We start from the raw sequence: 21,824 nt of genomic DNA, 5'->3' as shown, positions 1-21,824 counted from the left end.
GGTCAGAAAACAGTTCATGGGTCAGAGCCAAATGGGAGCTGGATGCACAAAGCTCGTGTCATTGTGGCAGCGGGACACAGTAGCCCGCTGATTATTTCAATGATTATTTAGAACTTCACTAATGAAAATCCAATCTTTTTTACATTTTCTGTTTGGCTCATTTCCCTTATTCTTAATGTTAAGGGAGACATAGAAAATATGAAAACCTAAATAGCAATCAATTCATGTTTTACATGCATATCTTGAATAAAACAGTCCATTTCTTATTTTTTTTAAAGAATAAAAAAAAAAACATAGGCCCAATTAAACTTGATTTTTCGTTTTTCATGTTTTGACTTCCAAACGGATAAGGATTGAACGGAAGATACACGGATTATTGTTCAACATTTAGCCTACTACATTAGCCTACCAAACTGATGAAAATCACTTAAACTTGAAATTACCGAAAAAAGTTACTTTTCTAATTGGGAAACTCCGTCCTAAGGTGGGTTTATCTTGTTCCATCTAAACTCTTTGAGTGTTTGAGTCTTTTTGTGGTGACGTAGCCTACTGCACTGTAAGTGGATAATTTATCGCAAAGGGCGGGGCGGGAACCTCACTAGGATAATAGCGGATTGGTCGGTACTCTTGTCAGCCAATTTCCCCCTGACTGGTTTCACATTCAGGTTGACGTAGAAAGGTAGAGAGACGAAGATGTAGCAAACAACGGAAACTGAAGTTAGCGTTCCTTGTTATTCTGTTGGGCATGTGACCTTATCTACTTTATATGATTGCCATTCCTTTTTACGGCGGTGTCGCTGCTTTACGGTCCAAGTCTTGTATCAATGGTAACGTGAACAACTGTCTTTCTAAGTTTGGATAAAGTGTTGTAGTCTACCTAAAGAAACACTAAAGAAAGAAAAACTGGATATTTACTCGCCCAAAAAGCGGAACTGCAAGCGTCTGTGGAAGTATTTTGATTAGGCTATTTTATATATAATTCGATTTTTACTTAAAACTGGAGGGAGACAATAAAGAGCGCGTGCGGGGGGTCGATGCCTAGCGGGGGCTTTGTTCCGTCTGTGAAGAGCCATCTCGAGTTTGCTGTGGATATGGACTCGGGTGGATTTGTGATTGGTTTTTGATTTATATCGATAAGCGAACTCTGAAGCTGTTTGAACAACAATGGACGTGTCTCTGTCTGAATTGCTGGCTACTTTCATGGAGTCACCGCTGGTGGTGTGGGTAAGTGGAGGAAGCTCTCGCTCAGTTGTTTGAGGATGATGAACACGAGTTGTAGACCTTTGTCTCTGTTTTACTGTTTGTCTTCTATTTCGCGCAGGCTTGCCTGCATACTAAGTGAATAACTAGTACAAAAAACTTAACTTCTAATGTACAAGGTTTTAGTAGGCTAGTTCGGGCTCAGTGCTGCAGCCAGGCCCGCCTTAACCTGCCATGAGGCCCTGGGGCTGAGAGGGTTTGTAAGCCCCCTGAAAGGGGTTCTTACAATACAAATGTGTAAAAGCTTAAAGCTATGTTTGTCTAGAGCGCAAACATTATAGTGACTCGTCCCTCTCTGGGCCAGATAACACCACAATTTTTATATTAATGAATGACCAAATAATTTTAAGGTAAATTTTACACACACACACACACACACACACACACACACACACACACACACACACACACACACACACACACACACACACACACACACACACACACACACACACACAAATGTATGCATTAGGAACATGTTCATGTACTAGAAGATTTAGTGATAATAATACAATACAGCATTGCCTTTTGTTTTATACCTCTTTTCTGTGTAGTTGAGGATGATTTACAACATTAAAAGATCTGCATGAATGTAAAGAGTGAAAGCATAAATATTAATTTCCTAGTCGAATTTTGTTGATATTGGTGTCTGCAGTTGGTTTGATTCTCATTCAAAGTTCCTGCTGCCATTGCTCCCAATCTATGACCCTGTTTCCACCTGCGATTATGATGTGGTTTGATTGATCTGATCACAAGTGGACTAGGGGTGTCAACGTTTACAAAAATGTCGAAACGGTTACACGGCTGCATTTTTTTCGTGTACACGTTTAACCGTTTAATATGGTTGGTGGGGGGGGTTCCGACGTGCCGACGTGTATTTTTAATGTTCATTTTTTGACGATGCTGTTGGAGTGACAGTGTGCAGTGAGAAAGACCGGCAGAAAGAGCGAGGCAGAGAGGCTTTTATTTTATAACTCAGTGATGCATTTTCTGGTTATTTCCGCTCAGGCAGGGGGCAGCAGTTGAGTAGGCGGTCCCTTATGTGGACAAAAGTCACATAGCTGTTTGCACTACTGATGACACATCGGACACAATACGATCCGTATGTAGTTTTTGTGATTCGATCTCAATGTGTTCTGAGAGTGTTTCCACTTGTAGTTTGAGCTGTCCACTTGTGATCCGATCACTAAAACCAGTTGTTAGCGCCAGGTGGAAAAACGGTCAAACCCCGTTTCCACTTGGCATTAACATCTGATTTGTCATCTGATCACATGAATACAGCTCTATCTACAGGAGGAAACACTCTCAAGACGCATTGAGATCGGATCACAAAAACCACATTCGGAGGTGGTTTACGTAGCATGTGTCCGCATTCAAATAGAAGTGGAAACAGCAATGTGACTCTTGTCCACATTAGGGACCTCCTACTCAACTGCCGCCCCCTGTCTGAGCGGAAATACGTTAACAATGCATCACTGGCGTTCGTGCAGCTTTTATAGAAGCCTCATGAACGTTAGTTGCATCCGCCAGTATTGCAAATGACAAGCTTTCTGTTTTCATTTCGCTGCTTAAATCTGAAAACACGGAAAACGCTGCTATTGACTGGTGTGCTGCAGGGCAGCGACTTCCTGTTCTTATCTGCTTAAAATTAAAGTCAACTCGCGTTTGGCTACTAACAGGCTTTTAATGTGAAGGCGCACAGGAAATATTCTGTTCGCACATGCAGTAATTAATATAGAAAGCCGTGTAATGGTGGTGGTGACGAGTGTACCAGAGGCAGACGTTAGAAAAGCCGCCCGACGAGCACACATCTTTCACCAGCCAAAGTGGCGTAATAACTTACTCGCCTAAGAGTTTTTACTTTTATATACTATCTATGATGTTTACCCGCATTTGGCGAGTGTTAATGTAGAGCCCTCTAAGCAGTGTTGTGCATCGCTCCTCCTTGTCTAAATGAGACAGTAGCCTATCTCGTCAACCTAGACTTGTAATTATCTTCGCAAGTAATGCATTTTAATAGCAAATGCGATTAAAACTGTTGCACTGTACAGCCCTGTATGTTTACTTGTTTGAACCCACCGGTTAAAAACACCAATGCAAACAGAAATTATGTACGTGTTGATTTACATACAGAGCGGGTAAAATGCAATCCGATCACAAGTAGACAAAGAAATCACATGTGAAAAGACAAGTGTGAACACACTGACTGAGAGCTGGCCACCTTTTGATCGGATTACCAAAATCACATCATAATCCCAGGTGGAAACAGGGCCTAAAACAAGCTACAGAGCTGTCAACAGTTGACATCCTCCTGCTGACCTGACCAGTAAACAAACTATTCTGCTGTCTTTGTTGGAAACAAACACAACTAACATTGCCACGTGTAAGTAGAAAGGCGCCAAAAGGCAACCTTCACCTGAGTAGTTCCTCATTCTCTTTTTTTCTTTATTTGCATATCCAAAGTTAGCTCACTTGGTTTTGTGACCACATGATTGACGGTATGATCTCTGAACCATATTTTCGGATATGTCTGGGTTGAGCAAATGAAAGAGTCGTGCTTTCCATTAGCAAGGCCCTTAATGCAAACCTTAATTGTAAATATAGAGGTATGTTAGCCAGCATATTAAGTGGAGGAAAAGCATGAAGAATGTTGAGTGTATATTTGTATGTGATGTATTTGTCTTGTGTGTGTGTGTGTGTGTGTGTGATTGTGTCTCAGGTGCAGACAGTGGGTCCTTTGGGTCCATGTGAGGACGTAGGCTCGGAGGAGCGCCTTAACATGTTCATGGAACTGGTGGACGGAGTTTTCCTGCACAAGATAATGACACACATGTAAGTAACACCCTACACAGTTTTGTTTGTGTGTGCGTGATAAGTGAGTAAATCAAGTGTTTCCTGTGTGTGTGTGTGTCTGTGCAAGTGTGTGTCTGACACCACATCCTGACTCGATGGTTTGCCGTAAATGTGAAGGCCAGATGTGTTTTTGAAGTCTGTATCAGATAATCTATAACAGAAAGCATACATTTTGTCTGTATCAATTTCTTTAGAAATGTGCTTCTGTCTGTTATGTACTGTGACTGAGGCATTACATATTAGCTGTAAAGTGAGATGGTGCTACAACTCTCATGCATATTTATTACACTGGATCTCCAGATAGAATACATTACAAAGCTTGCTGTGCATAAGGAGAATCAGTGACAAATATGAAGGTGATGCAACACTATCCTCGATGGGATGTAAGTGCCAGATTTACATTTCAGGTTTCATGGTTCAAAGACTGCTGCACACTGAGGTTATTTTGTATAGGTTTTGTAATTATGATAGTTATTTTGTCTACAATGCAACTATTGTGCCATCTTGTGTTTCTAACAAATTTTAATCAATAATGTTGTTCTTATTCTAATTTTTTTTGAACTGTCAACACACCTCATTTAAAGACCAAAATAAACCATTTCTAAATGCTTTTCCACTTCCTGTGTGTGTGGCACTCATAACCAAGCCCATCAGGTTGACATTACATGTTTCCACTACTTGGATTTTTTGAGCCAATGCCTGCTAAGCTAATGACACTCCTATATGTTGTGTTAAGAGCTTATTAGCAAATGCTAACTAAATAAGCATAAGAAATATTATAGTTGCCGATAGTGCTGCACTAATTAATCTAATCACAATCGTGATGTGAGCTTGTGCAATTACTGGGGGTATCCCTGGATAAGAATTAACATAGTTGAATCTGATTGGTTGAAACTTGCCTATACTTGACTGATCATTGAATCAAATGTTATGCTTCTGCCCATTGATCTGCATTATCATTTGCGGCATTGGCTTCCATTTTTTCCACACCAGACAAAACATTCAATTACAGTTTGTTTTTCTTGACTTGGTATACGAATAAAATGTATTGTGAATCAGTCTACCATTTACGCACATGCATTACGTGACATTACGTTACCACCTACCTACTGTTGTAGACATCCCCAACAACTAACACAACCTAGTGCGTTTAGCGAATATATGGACATTTCACGGTTTTTTCTGATGATGCAAATCAAATCAACGAGAAGTTACAAACAATACGGCATCTATTCTGATAATATCAGTTGACTCAGCTACAGAAGATGTCTTTTGCCCCATGGTTGCGTGCGCAACCAGTACTGTTTGTATACAAGAAACCAGTCTATTGTGCTTTAATAGTCTCACAGAGCCACTAACATGGTTGTATATCCTAACACTTTTGATTTAGAAAATTGTTAAACACATCCTCCACTAGTTTTTGATTGAGCCTATTGACCTATTCTTTATTCTTTCTGCAGTGTACAGGCAGTATCTGGACACTACTATAATCCCCAGTCATAAAAATGAAAGATTCACTTGTGTACAATCTTAATCTTCTCCCATTACAGACCACATGTCCCCAACACGACCATATGCTTACATGTTAGCTATTGTCCTCCAGAAACAATGATGATCATGCTATTATTCTCCTCACATTGAATGTAGGCTAACTGGGAGGAGGGGGGGACTTGTTTGGGGTTTATGCGAAAGTGGGTAACAAAGGGGAAGAGCCATGAGGATTAGTACATTCACTTAAGAGATGACTAACCATGACTGATGGTAAATCAATAATTTTCTGACATTTTATAACAATTTTTATTCTGAACTGAAACATTTGCAATGATGTTTAAATTTAATCTTGGCATATTTTATTAACAAGCAGAATATTAGCCGATGTAGTTGTCTTGGTATTATTCCAGTTAGCAAAATGACTGTCTGTTTTCTAGCCCCTATAGATTCCATTCTAGCTGAATTGATGTAAAAGCAGGTCAGCCAGACAGCACATCAATCCTTCTCCAGCTCCACTTTTACCCTGCACTTGGTGTTTGCCTGTGTTTGACTATGATCCATGTCTTTTACAGTTCAAAAAGGCAATGTTATGCACATATATCAGTGATTCTTGAGAAACCAAGGCCGTCTTCCATATGCAACTGCTGTTATCTTTTAAAAATAAAAATATTTAAAATTGTTTGTTATTAGGGATTAAGAATAGACTGTCTAGAGCACAATTATCCCTTTAAATTTTATTTTGTCATTATGTCAAATATATGACACTTGTTATCTTCTCACGACGTCCAAAACAGTGTGTCCACAGAGAGGGTTTCAATCATTCATATGCAATAAAACCTATTAAAAATGTACTTTTCTGATTTAAAAAGTGCTTTTTTCATCAAAAGCAACACTAAATAATCTCTCATATCAATAAAAACTGTTTTTCTTCAACACATTCATGTTTCATATGGTTTCAAAGTGGTGGGACACTTTTTTTGTCACCACCGTCAGACAATCTATCAAAAAGTAAGAAAATCAGCCAAAATAATGGGCAGCTGTCACTATGAAGGACCTCTTGTCACATTCTACCTCTGCAGAGTACATTAGAGTCAGACAGGCTCTGATAAGTGTTGTAGTTTTAAAATATTTTACATTCCAAATCTTGAAAGTCCTGCGTCACAACCATGATACATCAACACCGACTTACAATTTCTGAAGTTATTTGAAATGTTTCGATCATTTTATTTTCCGGAAGTAGTTCATACTAGCACCTGTCATCAACAGAAACACCAAATGGCTACTAGAAAAACTCCATTTGTTCTGTTTAAAAAAAAAACGTTAAATATGTCAACACTGTCAGATGTCAAAAAAAATTATATTCATATACATTTTGAAAATATTTTTTGTGGCCTCTGTCAGTCTTGGTGAATATTTGTGATCACTATACATCACATGGGTCAAGCATAAATGGAGGGAAAATGTATTTGTGTTTTTGGTGTCTGACGGAGTTGACACAAAATAAGGAATGGCAAGGTAAAAAGCCCATTTTGATAAAAATTACACAAGCTGGGAGGTTGTGTCAAAGCTTAGCTTAGTCTATGTTGGATACATACATGTAATTTAATTTGCCTAAACAAAGGGTTTGTATTTTTTCAACATTGCACCCTGTTTTGTCCCACTTCTCAAGAATAACTGATATGTGGCTAGTGCAGGACAAAAATAAGTGCAAAAGAAATTAAAGTCTGCGCAGCAGCTTAATGCTTCAAAGACCCTTTGTGGGTCTTTGTACAATTTAAAGTGTCTTTGTGGCATTAAGCTGCTGTGTGGACTTTACCATGTCTTAAATAGCCATAAATAATGTCAATCTAAGAGCTTGTGTGTTGTGGGTTTGTCTCCATAGTGACCCCAGCCCAACCAATCAGAGGCTTAGCAAGAATGTGAACAATGATTTGTCGCTTCGCCTTCACAACCTTACCATTCTCACCAGACACATCAGGACGTACTACCAGGTATGTAGACACACGATGCGGAGAGTTTGCTCACAGACAACGGCATAATTCATGGGTCAAGCTGCACTACAGTAGCCAAGCAGCAGTCCGCATTGACATCATTAGATATGTTGTTTTATATTAGGTGCCCACTAATTTACTTTTCTTTCTCAACTATACAAGAAAGTCAAATAAAATAATTGTATGATCTTCACAACAATTGCTCCATATTGGTACTTATTAATGAGGAATACGGTATTTTTCCTTAAGTTACTGTACTATTCCTTTGAGTATTTTGATGTAGCTATTACTAAAAGAACACCTTCATAAACATTCCTAAAGTGTGTGTGTGTGTGTGTGTGTGTGTGTGTGTGTGTGTGTGTGAGTGACTCATGGGTTGTACTGATGAGGGTATACATACTGTAACTATAGATTAATTTTGAACTTGCTGGCCAGTCGTTTTTGTAGTTCTCTTGTCCGGGGACCAATCTTCTGCAGTAATCAATACTAGCAGCTAGGGGTGGGAATCTCTTGGCACCTCACGATTCAATCCGATTCGATTCAAAATCGATTATCAATGCACCATGTTAAAGCTATTGCCCAGTTACACTGTAAGTAGGGAGGGGGATCATTCATTTCTATTCATATTGATACCATTATAAAGACTCCACAATCCAAATCTTTATCGATACTTTTCTATTATCTTGTTAAAAGAGAACAGGTATTATTGCTTTAATTGCTTATAAGATGAGCAGAGTTCAGGATAGGACTTTAAGCATGTCATAATTCCATATTTAGGCCTAATTATTTTATATTGCTGGGAAAACAAGTTTTTTACCCAAACTGTAGGCTATTATTCAAGCTTCCCGCGAAAAACTCAAATTTCTTATTTTCTTGATGTTACATTTGAACACATCATGATGTCATTTTATTAACCTTTGCCTAATAACCATTTTACTGAGCCGACCTGAACACATCACATTTGAACCGTTAGCGATTTTTTTTTAGCTAACTAAGTCTTATCCTGCAGATTTTAATATGGATTTAAAAACTATCCAATTTTTTAACTGCGGGACTTGCTACAGAGTCTCTCGTTTGTTGATCACCGCTGCATTGAATGAATGATGAGACGGTGCCGAGCCCGTCTGCAGCGGCAGCGGCTCAGCAGACAAGAGTTTTTTTTTTTTTGGGAGACGGAGCGGGTTGAAGGAGTTTCTTCAAGACAGTCGAAGGTAGAACACTTTTACAGTCCATGATGCGGACCAGTGATGGAATAATACGCTGAAGTAGGCCTAATTAGATGAAGATGACCCGACTCGATATTTAAAATTACATAATGTGACCTAGCCTAGGCCTACTGGACTCCATAGCGGTATCGATAAGCTCAAACGTTATTGATTTCTGGGTTTTGAATATAGCGGAACCAGGTCCGTAGGATAGAGCCGGCTTTCGGAACGTAGACAGCAAAACTGCACGCGCGCACACAGGGTGTGTGTGTGTGTGTGTGTGTGTGTGTGTGTGTGTGTGTGTGTGTGTGTGTGTGTGTGTGTGTGTGTGTGTGTGTGTGTGTGTGTGTGTGTGTGTGTGTGTGTGTGTGTGTGTGTGTGTGTGTGTGTGTGTGTGTGTGTGTGTGTGTGTGTGTGTGTGTGTGTGTGTGTGTGTGTGTGTGTGTGTGTGTGTGTGTGTGTGTGTGTGTGTGTGTGTGTGTGTGTGTGAGATCGAGTGCGAAAGAGCGACCGTGATGCTGCTGGCTGCCGCGCGCAGCTGCTCAATTGCGAATATAGCCGATCTATTTTGTGTGAGTTAGTTGCAGACTGTAAAACACATGAATACATAGCCTAGACTACAGACAAACCCTCTAAAATCCACTTGCCCGTTCGGGCAACCAAAAAGCAATCTCAACTTGCCCAAACATTATTTTCAGTTGCCCCAGGCAAGCGTTAGTGTCAACCACTGATTTCCTATGATTATTTGTTACATGTTGAAACAAGATGTTTTTTTTAAACATTAATTTAATAATTTGAAAGATTAAAATATAATACTTCAGTCCTACCAAAACAAAGAGAGTCATTTTTTGGTTTATGGTGGAGCAATTGCATTAAATAATGTTCAGTATAACATTTATCTTGTGTAGCATATGCAGGTCAGACACATTAAAGACCACATCTGCAGCTGACTGTGTTAGTGTCTGCTGTATTAAGTGGGTCATTCTGGGCACTATGAGGTTAATCTGTCCATGATGGTTAATCTTTCACCACAGTGAAATACTCTGGCCTTAACACACGCTCAATCACACGAGTGCATAAACAGGCTGTTCACAATTTTGTATTAAAAACCTTTAGGGTGACCCGGAATAATTGAAAATTCCACGATTCAATGGAAGGATACTGATTTGACTGCCAGTCTTACAGTCAAATAGTCCCAAAATTGTGGTTATAACATGGAATTGCTTGGTTTCTCCCAATAAATCATGTTACATCCCCTATTGTGGTATAAATATCAGCCTATTAATATGACTGTTAATAAAAAGCTTTTAACTTTTTAAATAGTGTATATAGTAGGGCTGTAATGATACAAAAACTCACGATTCGATTTGTATCACGATTTTTAACCCACGATTCAATACATACAATGATTTATGAAATTTGAAAAGCATTTTATTTAAATAACATTTATGGTAACATTTAACTTAATGTAACATTTAATAACAAATAACCTGAACAGATTTTAACACAAAGAACAATATAAGCAACGTGAATAAATAAATAACCAAAGATATAACATTTCTCTCTTCTCTGTAACAAAATAATACTGTTAAAAAAATAAAAATAAATATTGAACTGTGATGTAAACCAAAAATCAAGTTAGAAAGCAAATACACACTTAACAGATACAGTTTCCTTCACCAAACCTTTTATCCAAAACTTAAAGACTAAAATAATAATAATAATAATAATAATAATAATAATAATAATAATAATATATAGGGGAGAACGGGGGAATGTGAGCCACCCCCTGTATCTAGGAAATGGAACACATTTTTGCTCATGTGAGATGTATGTTTTCAAGCCCCTCTCATTTCCCCTTGGCCATGAAAGAGAGGACCTCATGGTGATGAATTTTTTTAAATTTTTTGCATGTAAAAGTAAAATGTTTTACTGTCAACTTAATCGATTGTTGTGCCAAAGCAAATTGATTCAGGTAGAAAAACTTCTATCATACATGTTGATGAACTACCAACATATGTAACCATGTGATGATGATAACTGAAGATTAGCCTGATTTGCTGAGAGAGGTTGTTTTTTCTCAAATTGTGGCAGTGAGGTAAAGTGAGACAAATGCTGTGGGGTAAAGTGAGACAGTGTCTGTGCCCTCTTCTAATTAATCCATTATATTTGAGGTAGCAAGGAGACTAGTTTGAATAAGACAAAAGACAATGTGGGCTGGAGGTGGTGGTTGAAGGGGTGTCAGCGAGGGCATGGTTTGGCATGTATTTATGTGGGGGATAGGAGAGTGACCTTTAACACCAATAGACTCTAAGTAATATGTCTTTATTCAATGAATGATCCCAATAAAACAAATGCAGAAAAATATTAATCAAAGACTCAAAAGATGGAAAATGACAATGACTCTAGTCCTGTGTTCTGAGTCCCAGGCTGTTCTAGCTGGTTCCGATTGTTCTTTGCTCTGACCCCCAGACACTAGCTGGCTCTAATGCCTCGTTTCCACCGAGTAGAGCGGGTCGGATCGGAGCGGTTCGGTCCGGGTAGTTTGGCTTTTCATTTGCCAAAAGTTGGGTAGGGTACGGTTTAAGCGCACCTAACCGCTCTGAGCCGCTCCTAATCTCAGTACTCCTCCGTAGGGGTACTGGCCGCCTGAAAAGGTGCCTAAAAGGCGGAGCTACACACTGCCGTCATTTGATTGGTCGAAAGAATCATTTCCGCCATGTGTAGTCATCTCGGCAAGAGTGAAGAGAGTCTTGTGTTTTGGCGAAAATGTGAGCACAGCACAGTTTATTGTGTGGTGTTTTTCCTCGTCATTAAATTAATCAGTTGGCTACACTGTGTCCCACTGCTACGATGTCACGTAGCTGCCGCAGCCAGCACTGTTCGCTCTCTGACTCTATCAGTTGCACCGAGCCGTCTCTGTGCTCTCAACAACACGGGGGGAATAAATAAAGAAGCGGCTGGTTTGACCAAGCAAAAACAAGAGACCGCTGGCTTGACCACAGTTGTTCCACAGCCCGATAGTTTGACCCACATTCTCGCGGCGGCTATCGCAGTCCAGCCTAAACCCCGCCCTACCAGTAAGGGTAGGGTTGGCGGTGGAAACACCACGAGATTCTTAAAAGTGAGCTGTCCCGCTCTGAGCCGCTCCGACCCGACCCGCTCTACTCGGTGGAAACGAGGCATTAGGGTCCTGTGTTCTGACCCCCAGACTGTGTTTTAACCTAACTGGTTCTATCTATCATTTGAATGTTAATTATTGAATATGAATGATATGGTGTATTTGATCAGAGTTACTTTCAAGTGTTTAGAAAATGTTTTTCTTAATTGACCAAACCCCATGATTCTGTTACTCGTCCGACATTAGTTTTGGAATATTTGGTTTTCAAGCTAGCTGTCAGGATTGAAACTGTAACAAGATTTGTTGTTATGGTAGTTTCAGAGTGGAAAAAGTAATTGGATCAGTTTACCCCCTTGATTTCTCTGGTCTGTCTCAGTTTACCCCACAGCTGGGGCAGTGGCGAACTTAGCCATTTTGGGGCTCCAGGCGAACAGTCATTTGGGGGCCCTTGCATCTAATGTACCTTATATTGCGCACACTGAGATACTCCATACCAGGGATGAACAAAAGTCACTAGCTTTTTTTCATTTTGGATGAGACTACTCAGGTACGTCGTGTCAGAGGCTTTCTTAGCTTGGATTGGTCTAAGAGGATCCCACATTGTTACGGCCGGCCATCCCAGGCTCGTTCAGCCGGCCAGTAAACATTAAAAATAAACCAAAGGAAACCATGAATCCAAGTTAAACCATAAGGTAATTTATTAAAGCAATCCCAAACTCAACCGGAGGGCTGTAAAAGAAGGAAAAGAGGAAAAACGGGAGGAAGCCTGGGACAGCCACAGTTGGACTGCTTTATTGCCCAGGTCTTCCTCCAACTAAAACTATAACCCGGCCCCTCTAAAGCTACGATGGAAACAAAACAAAACACAACCTAACAGCCCTCCATAAACTAAATCATAGGACAAAACAAGAGCAGCAACACAGGCAGGTCCGCAGCTGGAAGCAGTTCGCGCTGAGTGAGAGACAGCCAGCCGCCCAGGCCACGCCTTTATGCTCCGCAGGAGCTGGAGCACCTGCCCCCAATCAAGCTCCAGAGCACCTGAGAGAGAGAGAGAGAGAGAGTGTAGGAGGGAAGAGGAGGGAGGAGGGAGGAGGAGAAAGGTGGGAGCGCGTAACACCCCCAACCTAAGTTAGTTTTTTTTAGATTGGTTTTTCCCTTTCCCCTATCATAGAAAAACCCAGCACAAAAAAAACATAACAGTCGCAGACCCTGACACACAAGCGCGACCAAAGCAGTCCCGCACTCCACCTCGGCCCACTAGCCTCCCAAAACAGACCACGTAAACAAAGTCAGCAACGCACTGAAGCCACAATCCGTTCCGTCAGCCCTGTCAGCCAAAACACAGGGAGAGCTCCACAAGCTCAAACCAGGCCCAGCAACCCCATGCTCTAGCCCATACTCCACCTCCCTCCCAAGACGATCCCGCTTGTTCAGGCTCACACTCCAGGCATGCCGTTCAATTGGAGAACTACCAGTCTCCACCACACCCACGCCGCCAGCACCCCCAGCACCAGACAGCGCCCCAACAGGTATTTCAGTATCAGCACTGGACAGCGCCACATCACGGGCACAGCCAGGTTTACCAACCACTTTCCACCCCTGGAGAATACCAGGTAATCTAATCTACATTTTAAAACTTTAGCTAAAAGTAATCATTTTGATAGGAAAGTGACCTGAACAAAACAACACCTTAAATATTAAAATAGATACACATATAAAACACCCATATACAATTAAATGCAGTATTGGTACGGTAAGGGAATAAGTACACCCAATGAGAAGCACGGACTGAAAACAGTCAAGGAAGAAGTCTTCTGTAAAGATAAGACCAACTATCAACGTGGTCAAATTAAAAAATTTGTGCAAATGATCATGTTTGCCCTCTCAGGAAGGATACGAGATCTTTAATGTACATGCTGTTCTAATGTGCAGCGCGCTGTTTAACCGCCCGTAGGGATGGTTTGATACATCGATTGCTCCATCAAGTATTCCAAGTCAGAGCTTTTTGTATGGGCAGAGATCGTTTTTATAAAGTTTCTTGTTAAACGTTAGTGTAAGCTACTGTTTCCTTATCACCAGACCGCCGAGTCCCGCTGTGTGTTGTTTTGGGTTCATCTCCACCACCCTCGCGTAAAGGCAGCTTTATTACAGCTGACGGGAGGAAAAAGAAAAAAACAGCTGACGAATGAGAGTAAAGTTGGTGACTGACTGGTGAGAACATTTGACATTAGATTCAACCGTTTTTCTGAAGTTCTAAAGGAGAATAACATTACAACACGCTGCGTCATCGCAGTCTTTCCCCCAGCGCTTTATAGCTAAGGCAGCCGCCTTACCAACACCAGCCCCCTGCCTTGACTACCGACTGACTGACTGACCAAAAAAAAAAAATATATATATATTTTTAGTGCTGCACAACTAATATATTAGCAAGTGCGATGTGTGCTTGTGCATGGTCATAATCGCGGGAAAGGCCGTGATTTGCGGTTAAAGCTGGGTATTTAATGCTGGTTTTTGCCAGCATTTTTAACCGTTTTTCTAAGCTGTTTTTAACGTTTTTCTTGGTAAACTTCCTACACACTTTGTATGGGAGGAGTCAAGAAGGTTGTCTGACTAACTTGTTTTGCTCATTTTATTCATCTGATAAAAATAAAAGTTTTCTTTGTCCTTAATTCTCTTCACCAGAATACACCAAATTGCTTCTCTTACATGTTTTTTTTTCACAAAAAAAATCTTCTGGGGGTGATGCCCCCAGACCCCTCCTACAGGGGTTTGTTTTCGTACATGTCACCTTTTTCATGGCTTATGAGTTTGCATGCCTGTACACTGCAATGTGATAGCGGTGTGCCTTGTCGTCGCTCTAATGATATGGCTGAGGTTTACTCAGGATCAGCCCTAGATATAAAAATAGTGCATAGTTGTGCACGCCAACCATGGCAGCATGCTTTATTTTGACCTATTAACGGCCACGTCTGTGTTGCGGGCGGCTTTGCTAGGAAGCAATTCTGGCACAAAGTAATTGTCTCCAGAACCTGGGCTGATTTAACACACACACACACACACACACACACACACACACACACACACACACACACACACACACACACACACACACACACACACACACACACACACACACACACACACACACACACACACACACACACACACACACACACACACACACACACACACACACACACACACACACACACACACACACACACACACACACACACACACACACACACACACACACACACACACACACACACACACACACACACACACACACACACACACACACACACACACACACACACACACACACACACACACACACACACACACACACACACACACACACACACACACACACACACACACACACACACACACACACACACACACACACACACACACACACACACACACACACACACACACACACACACACACACACACACACACACACACACACACACACACACACACACACACACACACACACACACACACACACACACACACACACACACACACACACACACACACACACACACACACACACACACACACACACACACACACACACACACACACACACACACACACACACACACACACACACACACACACACACACACACACACACACACACACACACACACACACACACACACACACACACACACACACACACACACACACACACACACACACACACACACACACACACACACACACACACACACACACACACACACACACACACACACACACACACACACACACACACACACACACACACACACACACACACACACACACACACACACACACACACACACACACACACACACACACACACACACACACACACACACACACACACACACACACACACACACACACACACACACACACACACACACACACACACACACACACACACACACACACACACACACACACACACACACACACACACACACACACACACACACACACACACACACACACACACACACACGTTGTATTCAGAATGCAAGACTTGCATATCATTCACGACCGTCCACATTGATTCTGATGTATAACACCAAATAAATGCCACATATATATTTTCTAGGCATAGCAAAGAGACGGACACATTCAATTTAGGTGTGGTATTATCACCATTTCAATTTTCATGAATAAAAAAACAAAAGTTAAATGTACAGGTGAAACTCGAAAAATTTGAATATCGTGCAAAAGTTCATTTATTTCAGTAATTCAACTTTAAAGGTGAAAATAATATCTTATACAGACTCATTACATGCAAAGTGAGATATGTGAAGCCTTTATTTGTTATAATTGTGATTATTATGGCTTACAGTTCATAAAAAACCCAAATTCAAAATCTCAGAAAATTAGAATATTACATAAAATCAATAAAAAAAGGTTTTTAAATACAGAAATGTCGGCCCTCTAGAAAGTATAATCATGCATATCTACTAAGTACTTGGTTTGGGCCCCTTTTGCATGAATTCTTGCCTCAATGCGGCGTGGCATGGATGCTATCAGTCTATGGCACTGCTGAGTTGTTATGGAAAACCAGGTTGCTTTGATAGTGGCCTTCAGCTCCTCTGTATTGTTGGGTCTGGTGTGTATCATCTTCCTCTTGACAATAGTCCATAGTTTCTCTATGGAGTTCAGGTCAGGAGAGTTGTCTGGCCATTCATGCACACTAATACCATGGTCAGTCAACCAGTTACCAGTGGTTTATGGTACTGTGGGCAGGTGCCAAGTCGAAATGGAAATTGTCATCACCATAAAGCTTGTCAACATTCAGAAGCATGAAGTGCTCTAAAATCTTCTGGTAGATGGCTGTGGTGACTTTGGACTTGATAACACAGTGGACTAACAGCAGCAGATGACATGGCACCCCAAATCATCACTGATCCTAATGAAATGTTGCGTTTCATTTGGAAATCAAGGTCCCACAGTCTAGAGCAGGGGTGGCCAACCCGCGGCTCGCGAGCCGCATGCGGCTCTTTGCCCAGCTTCGTGCGGCTCTTCAGTTCATATCAAATTATGTGATCATCATTTTTTTTTTTTTTATACTTTTTTTTTTGTGTGGGCCTATGTGTGTGCATGTTCGCAAACGTTTCATGCGGCTCTTACGTTCGTTTTACATGTTGTCTATTATTTCATTTTTTATTTTATTAATGTGTAGGCCCTATGTGTATGCCTGTTCGCAAATGTTTAATTGAGGACGCAACATAACGTTCGCAAACGTTTGGTGCGGACGCAACATAAAACTGCCCGCTCAGCTTGGAGGGAGGTTTTCCGTGAGTAAACTATTTGTGTCAAGTTCGCTCCGAAACAGAGTGGGAGAGTTCATATTTTTTGTTGAACGTTATGCCAAGCCATTCTGCCTTATATGCCAGGTGTCATTTGCGCATTTCAAGGCTTCAAATCTTCAGCGCCACTTCAGCTCACTCCATGCTAAAAGTAAGTCCCTCAAAGCAACATGCATAGTAAGAGAAAAACGCTATTTTAAATTGTTATATTTTTGTTTGTGGACTTGGTTGAACTGAGAGTTTGTGTGTGAGGCAGTGCACATAATGTTCATTGTTGAAAATGACTGCCCTGTCGTCTTTAGTCCAGTCCTGTCATTATCACAGGGGCGGCCTTAACGATCTGGGGGCCCGTTTCAAGTCCTAGTGTGGGGCCCCTTTTTTTTTAAAATAAATAATGCTTGTGCATGCATGTGCAAGCTCCCCGCGAAAATAAAAACGCCCCCCCCCCTGAAATCTTACTGCCCACCCCAGTGCCCCCCCCCCCCCAGTTCAAATGTTATTTTTTATTTTCATTTTATTTTTTTAATTACATTTTTTTCCTGATATGTATCCTAGTTCAGAGATGATATGTATTTTTTTTTCTTAACTTTTTTTGATAGGTAGTTGCCAAGTTCATCACACAAACACTCCAATCCACTGATATGAGATCAGTTTGCAATTTTCAATTACTAAATTAATGGTAGGACTGTGGCCACTAGAACTGGTCTCTGGTCAGCAAAGGTCTTGAAAACAGCATAAGTGTGCTTGTGACATGCGTGCCACCCATGCATCTGTATAGGCACGTGTCCCAGCAGATTTTTGAAATCTGAATAAAAAAATTAAAGTTTGTAGTTAGCGAGTGTAACATGTTCTTAGCAAGGGCAGACTTTCATAAATAAAGGTTTATTTTTTAGCAAGATATTTGGTCAAAAGCTAGTGGTCATCCGTCCCTCTGTCCAGTTGTTAGGCATCTGGCTGCTAGCAAGTTATGTTGTCTTGCTAATTTTACTATTCATCTGAGCTGAAATAAATATTGACTTTTTCCTTTATCTTCGCGAGAATGCACCAGAATGCTTAGATTACATGTTAAAAACACAAAAAAATCTTCTGGGGGGGATGCCCCCAGACCCCCCTTCAGGGGTTTAGTTTTCTGACAAACATTACAATGGATGCCATGATTTGGGCATTTGGGATTATAAATCATCTTTGAATTGGTTGTACAGCATATCACATGCTATTCATTCAGGGGTGCGATGGCCACCCCACTCTAACTCTGTGGCCCACCTTGGCCACCCCCAGTCAAAATTTCCTGGAATCGCCACTGTGTGTACCCGTGTGTACGATGTGGCTCTTTGCAGTAACACAGTAAAAAATGTGGCTCTTTGTCTCTGACTGGTTGGCCACCCCTGGTCTAGAGGAAGAGTGGAGAGGCACAAAATCCAAGTTGCTTGAAGACAACTGTCAAGTTTCAACAGTCAGTGATGATTTGAGGCACCATGTCATCTGATGGTGTTGGTCCACTGTGTTATCAAGTCCAAAGTCACCACAGCCATCTACCAGAATATTTTAGTGCACTTCATGCTTCCGTCTGTTGACAAGCTTTATGGAGATGCTGAATTACTTTTTCCAGCAAGACTTGACACCTGTCCATAGTGCCAAAACCACAAGTAACTGGTTGACTGACCATGGTATTACTGTGTTGATTGGCCAGCCAACTCTCCTGACCGGACCCAATAGAGAAACTATGGAGTAATGTCAAGAGGAAGATGAGACACACCAGACCCAACAATACAGACAAGCTGAAGGCCTCTATCAAAGCAACCTGGGCTTCCATAACACCTCAGCAGTGCCACAGACTGATAGCATCCATGCCACGCCGCATTTAGGCAAAAATTTGTGCAAAAGGGGCCCAAACCAAGTACTTAGTACATATGCATCACTATACTTTCTAGAGGGCCGACATTTCTGTATTTAAAATCTTTTTTTTTTAATTGATTTTATGTAATATTCTAATTTTCTGAGATTTTGAATTTGGGGTTTTCATAAGCTGTAGGCCTAAACCATAATAATCACAATTATAACAAATAAAGGCTTGAAATATCTCACTTTGAATGTAATGAGTCTATGTAATATATTAGTTTCACCATTTAGGTTGAATTACTGAAATAAATTAACTTTTGCACGATATTCTAATTTTTCGAGTTTCACCTGTATATATCCACCTTCTGTCATTTATCTTTCCGTTCCTGCAACAACATAGAGAGAAAATTTAAATTTTTCGGGCATGTTTGGTAGAATTAATCGTGATTAATCCACAGCTGCCCTGTAATTAATCTGATTAAAATATTTTAATAGTTTAACAGCCGATCAAGCTGATCAATATTGAAATTATTTTGAGGTGTGCACTGATGGCAATCGTCCCCCCGGGAACTTTTCTTTCTTTAGTTGAAAACCCACCTGCTCTGCCTTAAAGACATCTGGTAACCAGCTCATATGTTTTATTCACTACACTGTGTGTATGTGGGTTAGTATGTGTCTATGTGTATTGCGTAAGGAGAGACTATTTGTGTCTCTTATTACCTCCTTCTGTATAGGTTGGTGTAATGGTATCCGAAAGGATTGCACTACCTCTAGACTCACTGCCTCAAAGCTGTTATGTGTGAACTGATAGATCCTTATTCCTTACCTGGTTTACAGATGACACTCTAGGCTAAACCCCCTTATCCAGTAAATTGTGACAGTGACTGAATAATAAAATACAAATGTGAATATATAAATACCACATTCGAGACATGTGAAAGGAGTTTTCCAGTTAATAAGGAAACAGCACCCAGGGTTCGACATAACGCATGGCCCGTAGGCCCGGGGCCAGTAAAATCATATGCAGGGCAAGTTGATTGGCCAGTCACTGTCCCGCCCGGGCCAGTAACGGCCAATCACAGTTCAGTATCTTTTTGTAGACTACATCATGGTTCATTGAAATGCGCGTTGAGAGTCGTAATGAAAGCAGTGTTTATTTAAGACTCAATATAATAAACCTAATATAAAATATATTTTTTAATGAAAGGCCAGTGGACAAACGATGCGTGGGCGTTTTGACAGGCGGAGCAACAAGCGGGCGCACTCTCCTCGCTCCGTTGGCAGAGCTGCCTACCGTCCGCCTGCGACAAATCAGTCGACTTACTCTGCCCCCTTTCTTTCATTCTTCCCACAGCAGAGATTGAGGTGCAGAAAATGAAGTGAAAACTGCGCTTTTCCTTTAGCTGCCGCCGTAATGTTACAGTATTTGCATGCAAGCCCCAATGTTAATACAAATGAGAGGCTTTATTTAAACGCTGTGAATGCGTCTCTGGTGATTGTGTCGGTTGTAGACAGAAACCAACGGAGGGACTCTGCTCACTGGACAGTTCCTATAGTCGCGCAGTTTGTCTGCCGACATGGCACTGTGTTTTCAGGCTCGTGACATACAATCAGATCGCGGAAGTCTTTCCCATTGAAATCGCTAACGGGGGGAATATCCCCGGTTATTATTTTAGCCACAAACCACAGTTCATCTGCGCGACGGCTCACTCACTGGCGAGATCTCACGGTGAAACGCTGCTATGCTCGGACGAAGGCATTGTGTGTTTCTAAGGTGATTTAACGTCATAGTCTCAGACGAGCGTTTAACTTTTGCTGCATATTTTGAACTGCATTGTTTTTTATCAATAGTTTGAAAAAATGGTCCCACACCGGACTCTTATGTGAATCTCCTATTAAAAAAACGGCATAACCCCCTGATTTTCGGATTTCTATTCTATTTTTAAAGTCAGCTTGAGCGCAAGTGGAAAACCGGTCATTCGGTCGACATATTCACATCCCTAATGCATATAGAGAAAGTAATAAAAACAGCCTACCACACCACAAAGAATGATCAGACCTTCATCTCTTATTTATTTTTTTATGTTTGAACATGACTTTTGCAGGTGAACTATTCATTAAACTGCCCAAATTCAAGAATAAAAACAATCATCAAACTATTGGACTTTAAAATACTGGCCGACCCCTTCAACATACTTTCAGTTGTAGGCTTCAAATTCAATACGTTTGCCTGGTTTTATATTATGTGTATGAGCAATATCAATATTTCATATAATTAACTAAAAGAAAAATAACCAAATCTAAAGGGAATATCTATACTGTTACAGTATAGATATTCCCTTTAGATTTGGTTATTTTTCTAATACAGGTATTATAATTATTGACACTAAATTATGAAGAAGAAAAAAAAGTGTGTGCAGGGCCAGTGAAAATATACAAGGGGCCAGTAGGAAAAAAAAGTTATGTTGAACCCTGGCACCATCTCATGTGTACATTTTGATGTTATTCCCTGTTGTGAGGAGTGGTGTGTGTGCAGGTGTGTGCTTTGTTTTTAAGCGAATGGTTCTAGTCTGTCTTTCCCTGCTGAGTCACTGTCCTTATCACAGAACACCACACACACACACACACACACACACACACACACACACACACACACACACACACACACACACACACACACACCCCTCTGTGTAGCCTGTCGGCCACTGTCCTGTGCACGCAGACA

General features: G+C 41.0%; 1 protein-coding gene across 4 annotated transcripts in view; it reads left to right on the top strand.

Annotated features, from left to right (window-relative positions):
* Window positions 1–821: 821 nt before the first annotated feature.
* The window catches only part of ccdc88c (coiled-coil domain containing 88C), a 145,957-nt gene continuing 124,954 nt past the window's right edge, over window positions 822–21,824 (top strand). For 2 of the 4 annotated variants that reach the window (XR_013845231.1, XM_080042662.1), the window contains exons 1-3: window positions 822–1,224; window positions 3,980–4,092; window positions 7,487–7,595. Coding sequence is in view for 1 of the 4 variants with exons in the window: in XM_080042662.1 (XP_079898788.1) it covers window positions 1,165–1,224; window positions 3,980–4,092; window positions 7,487–7,595 (282 nt within the window). In the remaining 3 variants the exon portion in view is untranslated. Of the gene's footprint in view, window positions 1,225–3,979; window positions 4,093–7,486; window positions 7,596–21,824 lie in introns of those variants that run through there. The other 2 variants (XM_080042664.1, XM_080042663.1) reach the window with 2 other exon arrangements.

This window comes from Ammodytes marinus, assembly GCF_949987685.1.
Source record: "Ammodytes marinus genome assembly, chromosome: 15".
NCBI classification, from domain to species: Eukaryota; Metazoa; Chordata; class Actinopteri; order Uranoscopiformes; family Ammodytidae; genus Ammodytes; species Ammodytes marinus.
This window is presented reverse-complemented; position numbering and strand designations above follow the sequence as displayed.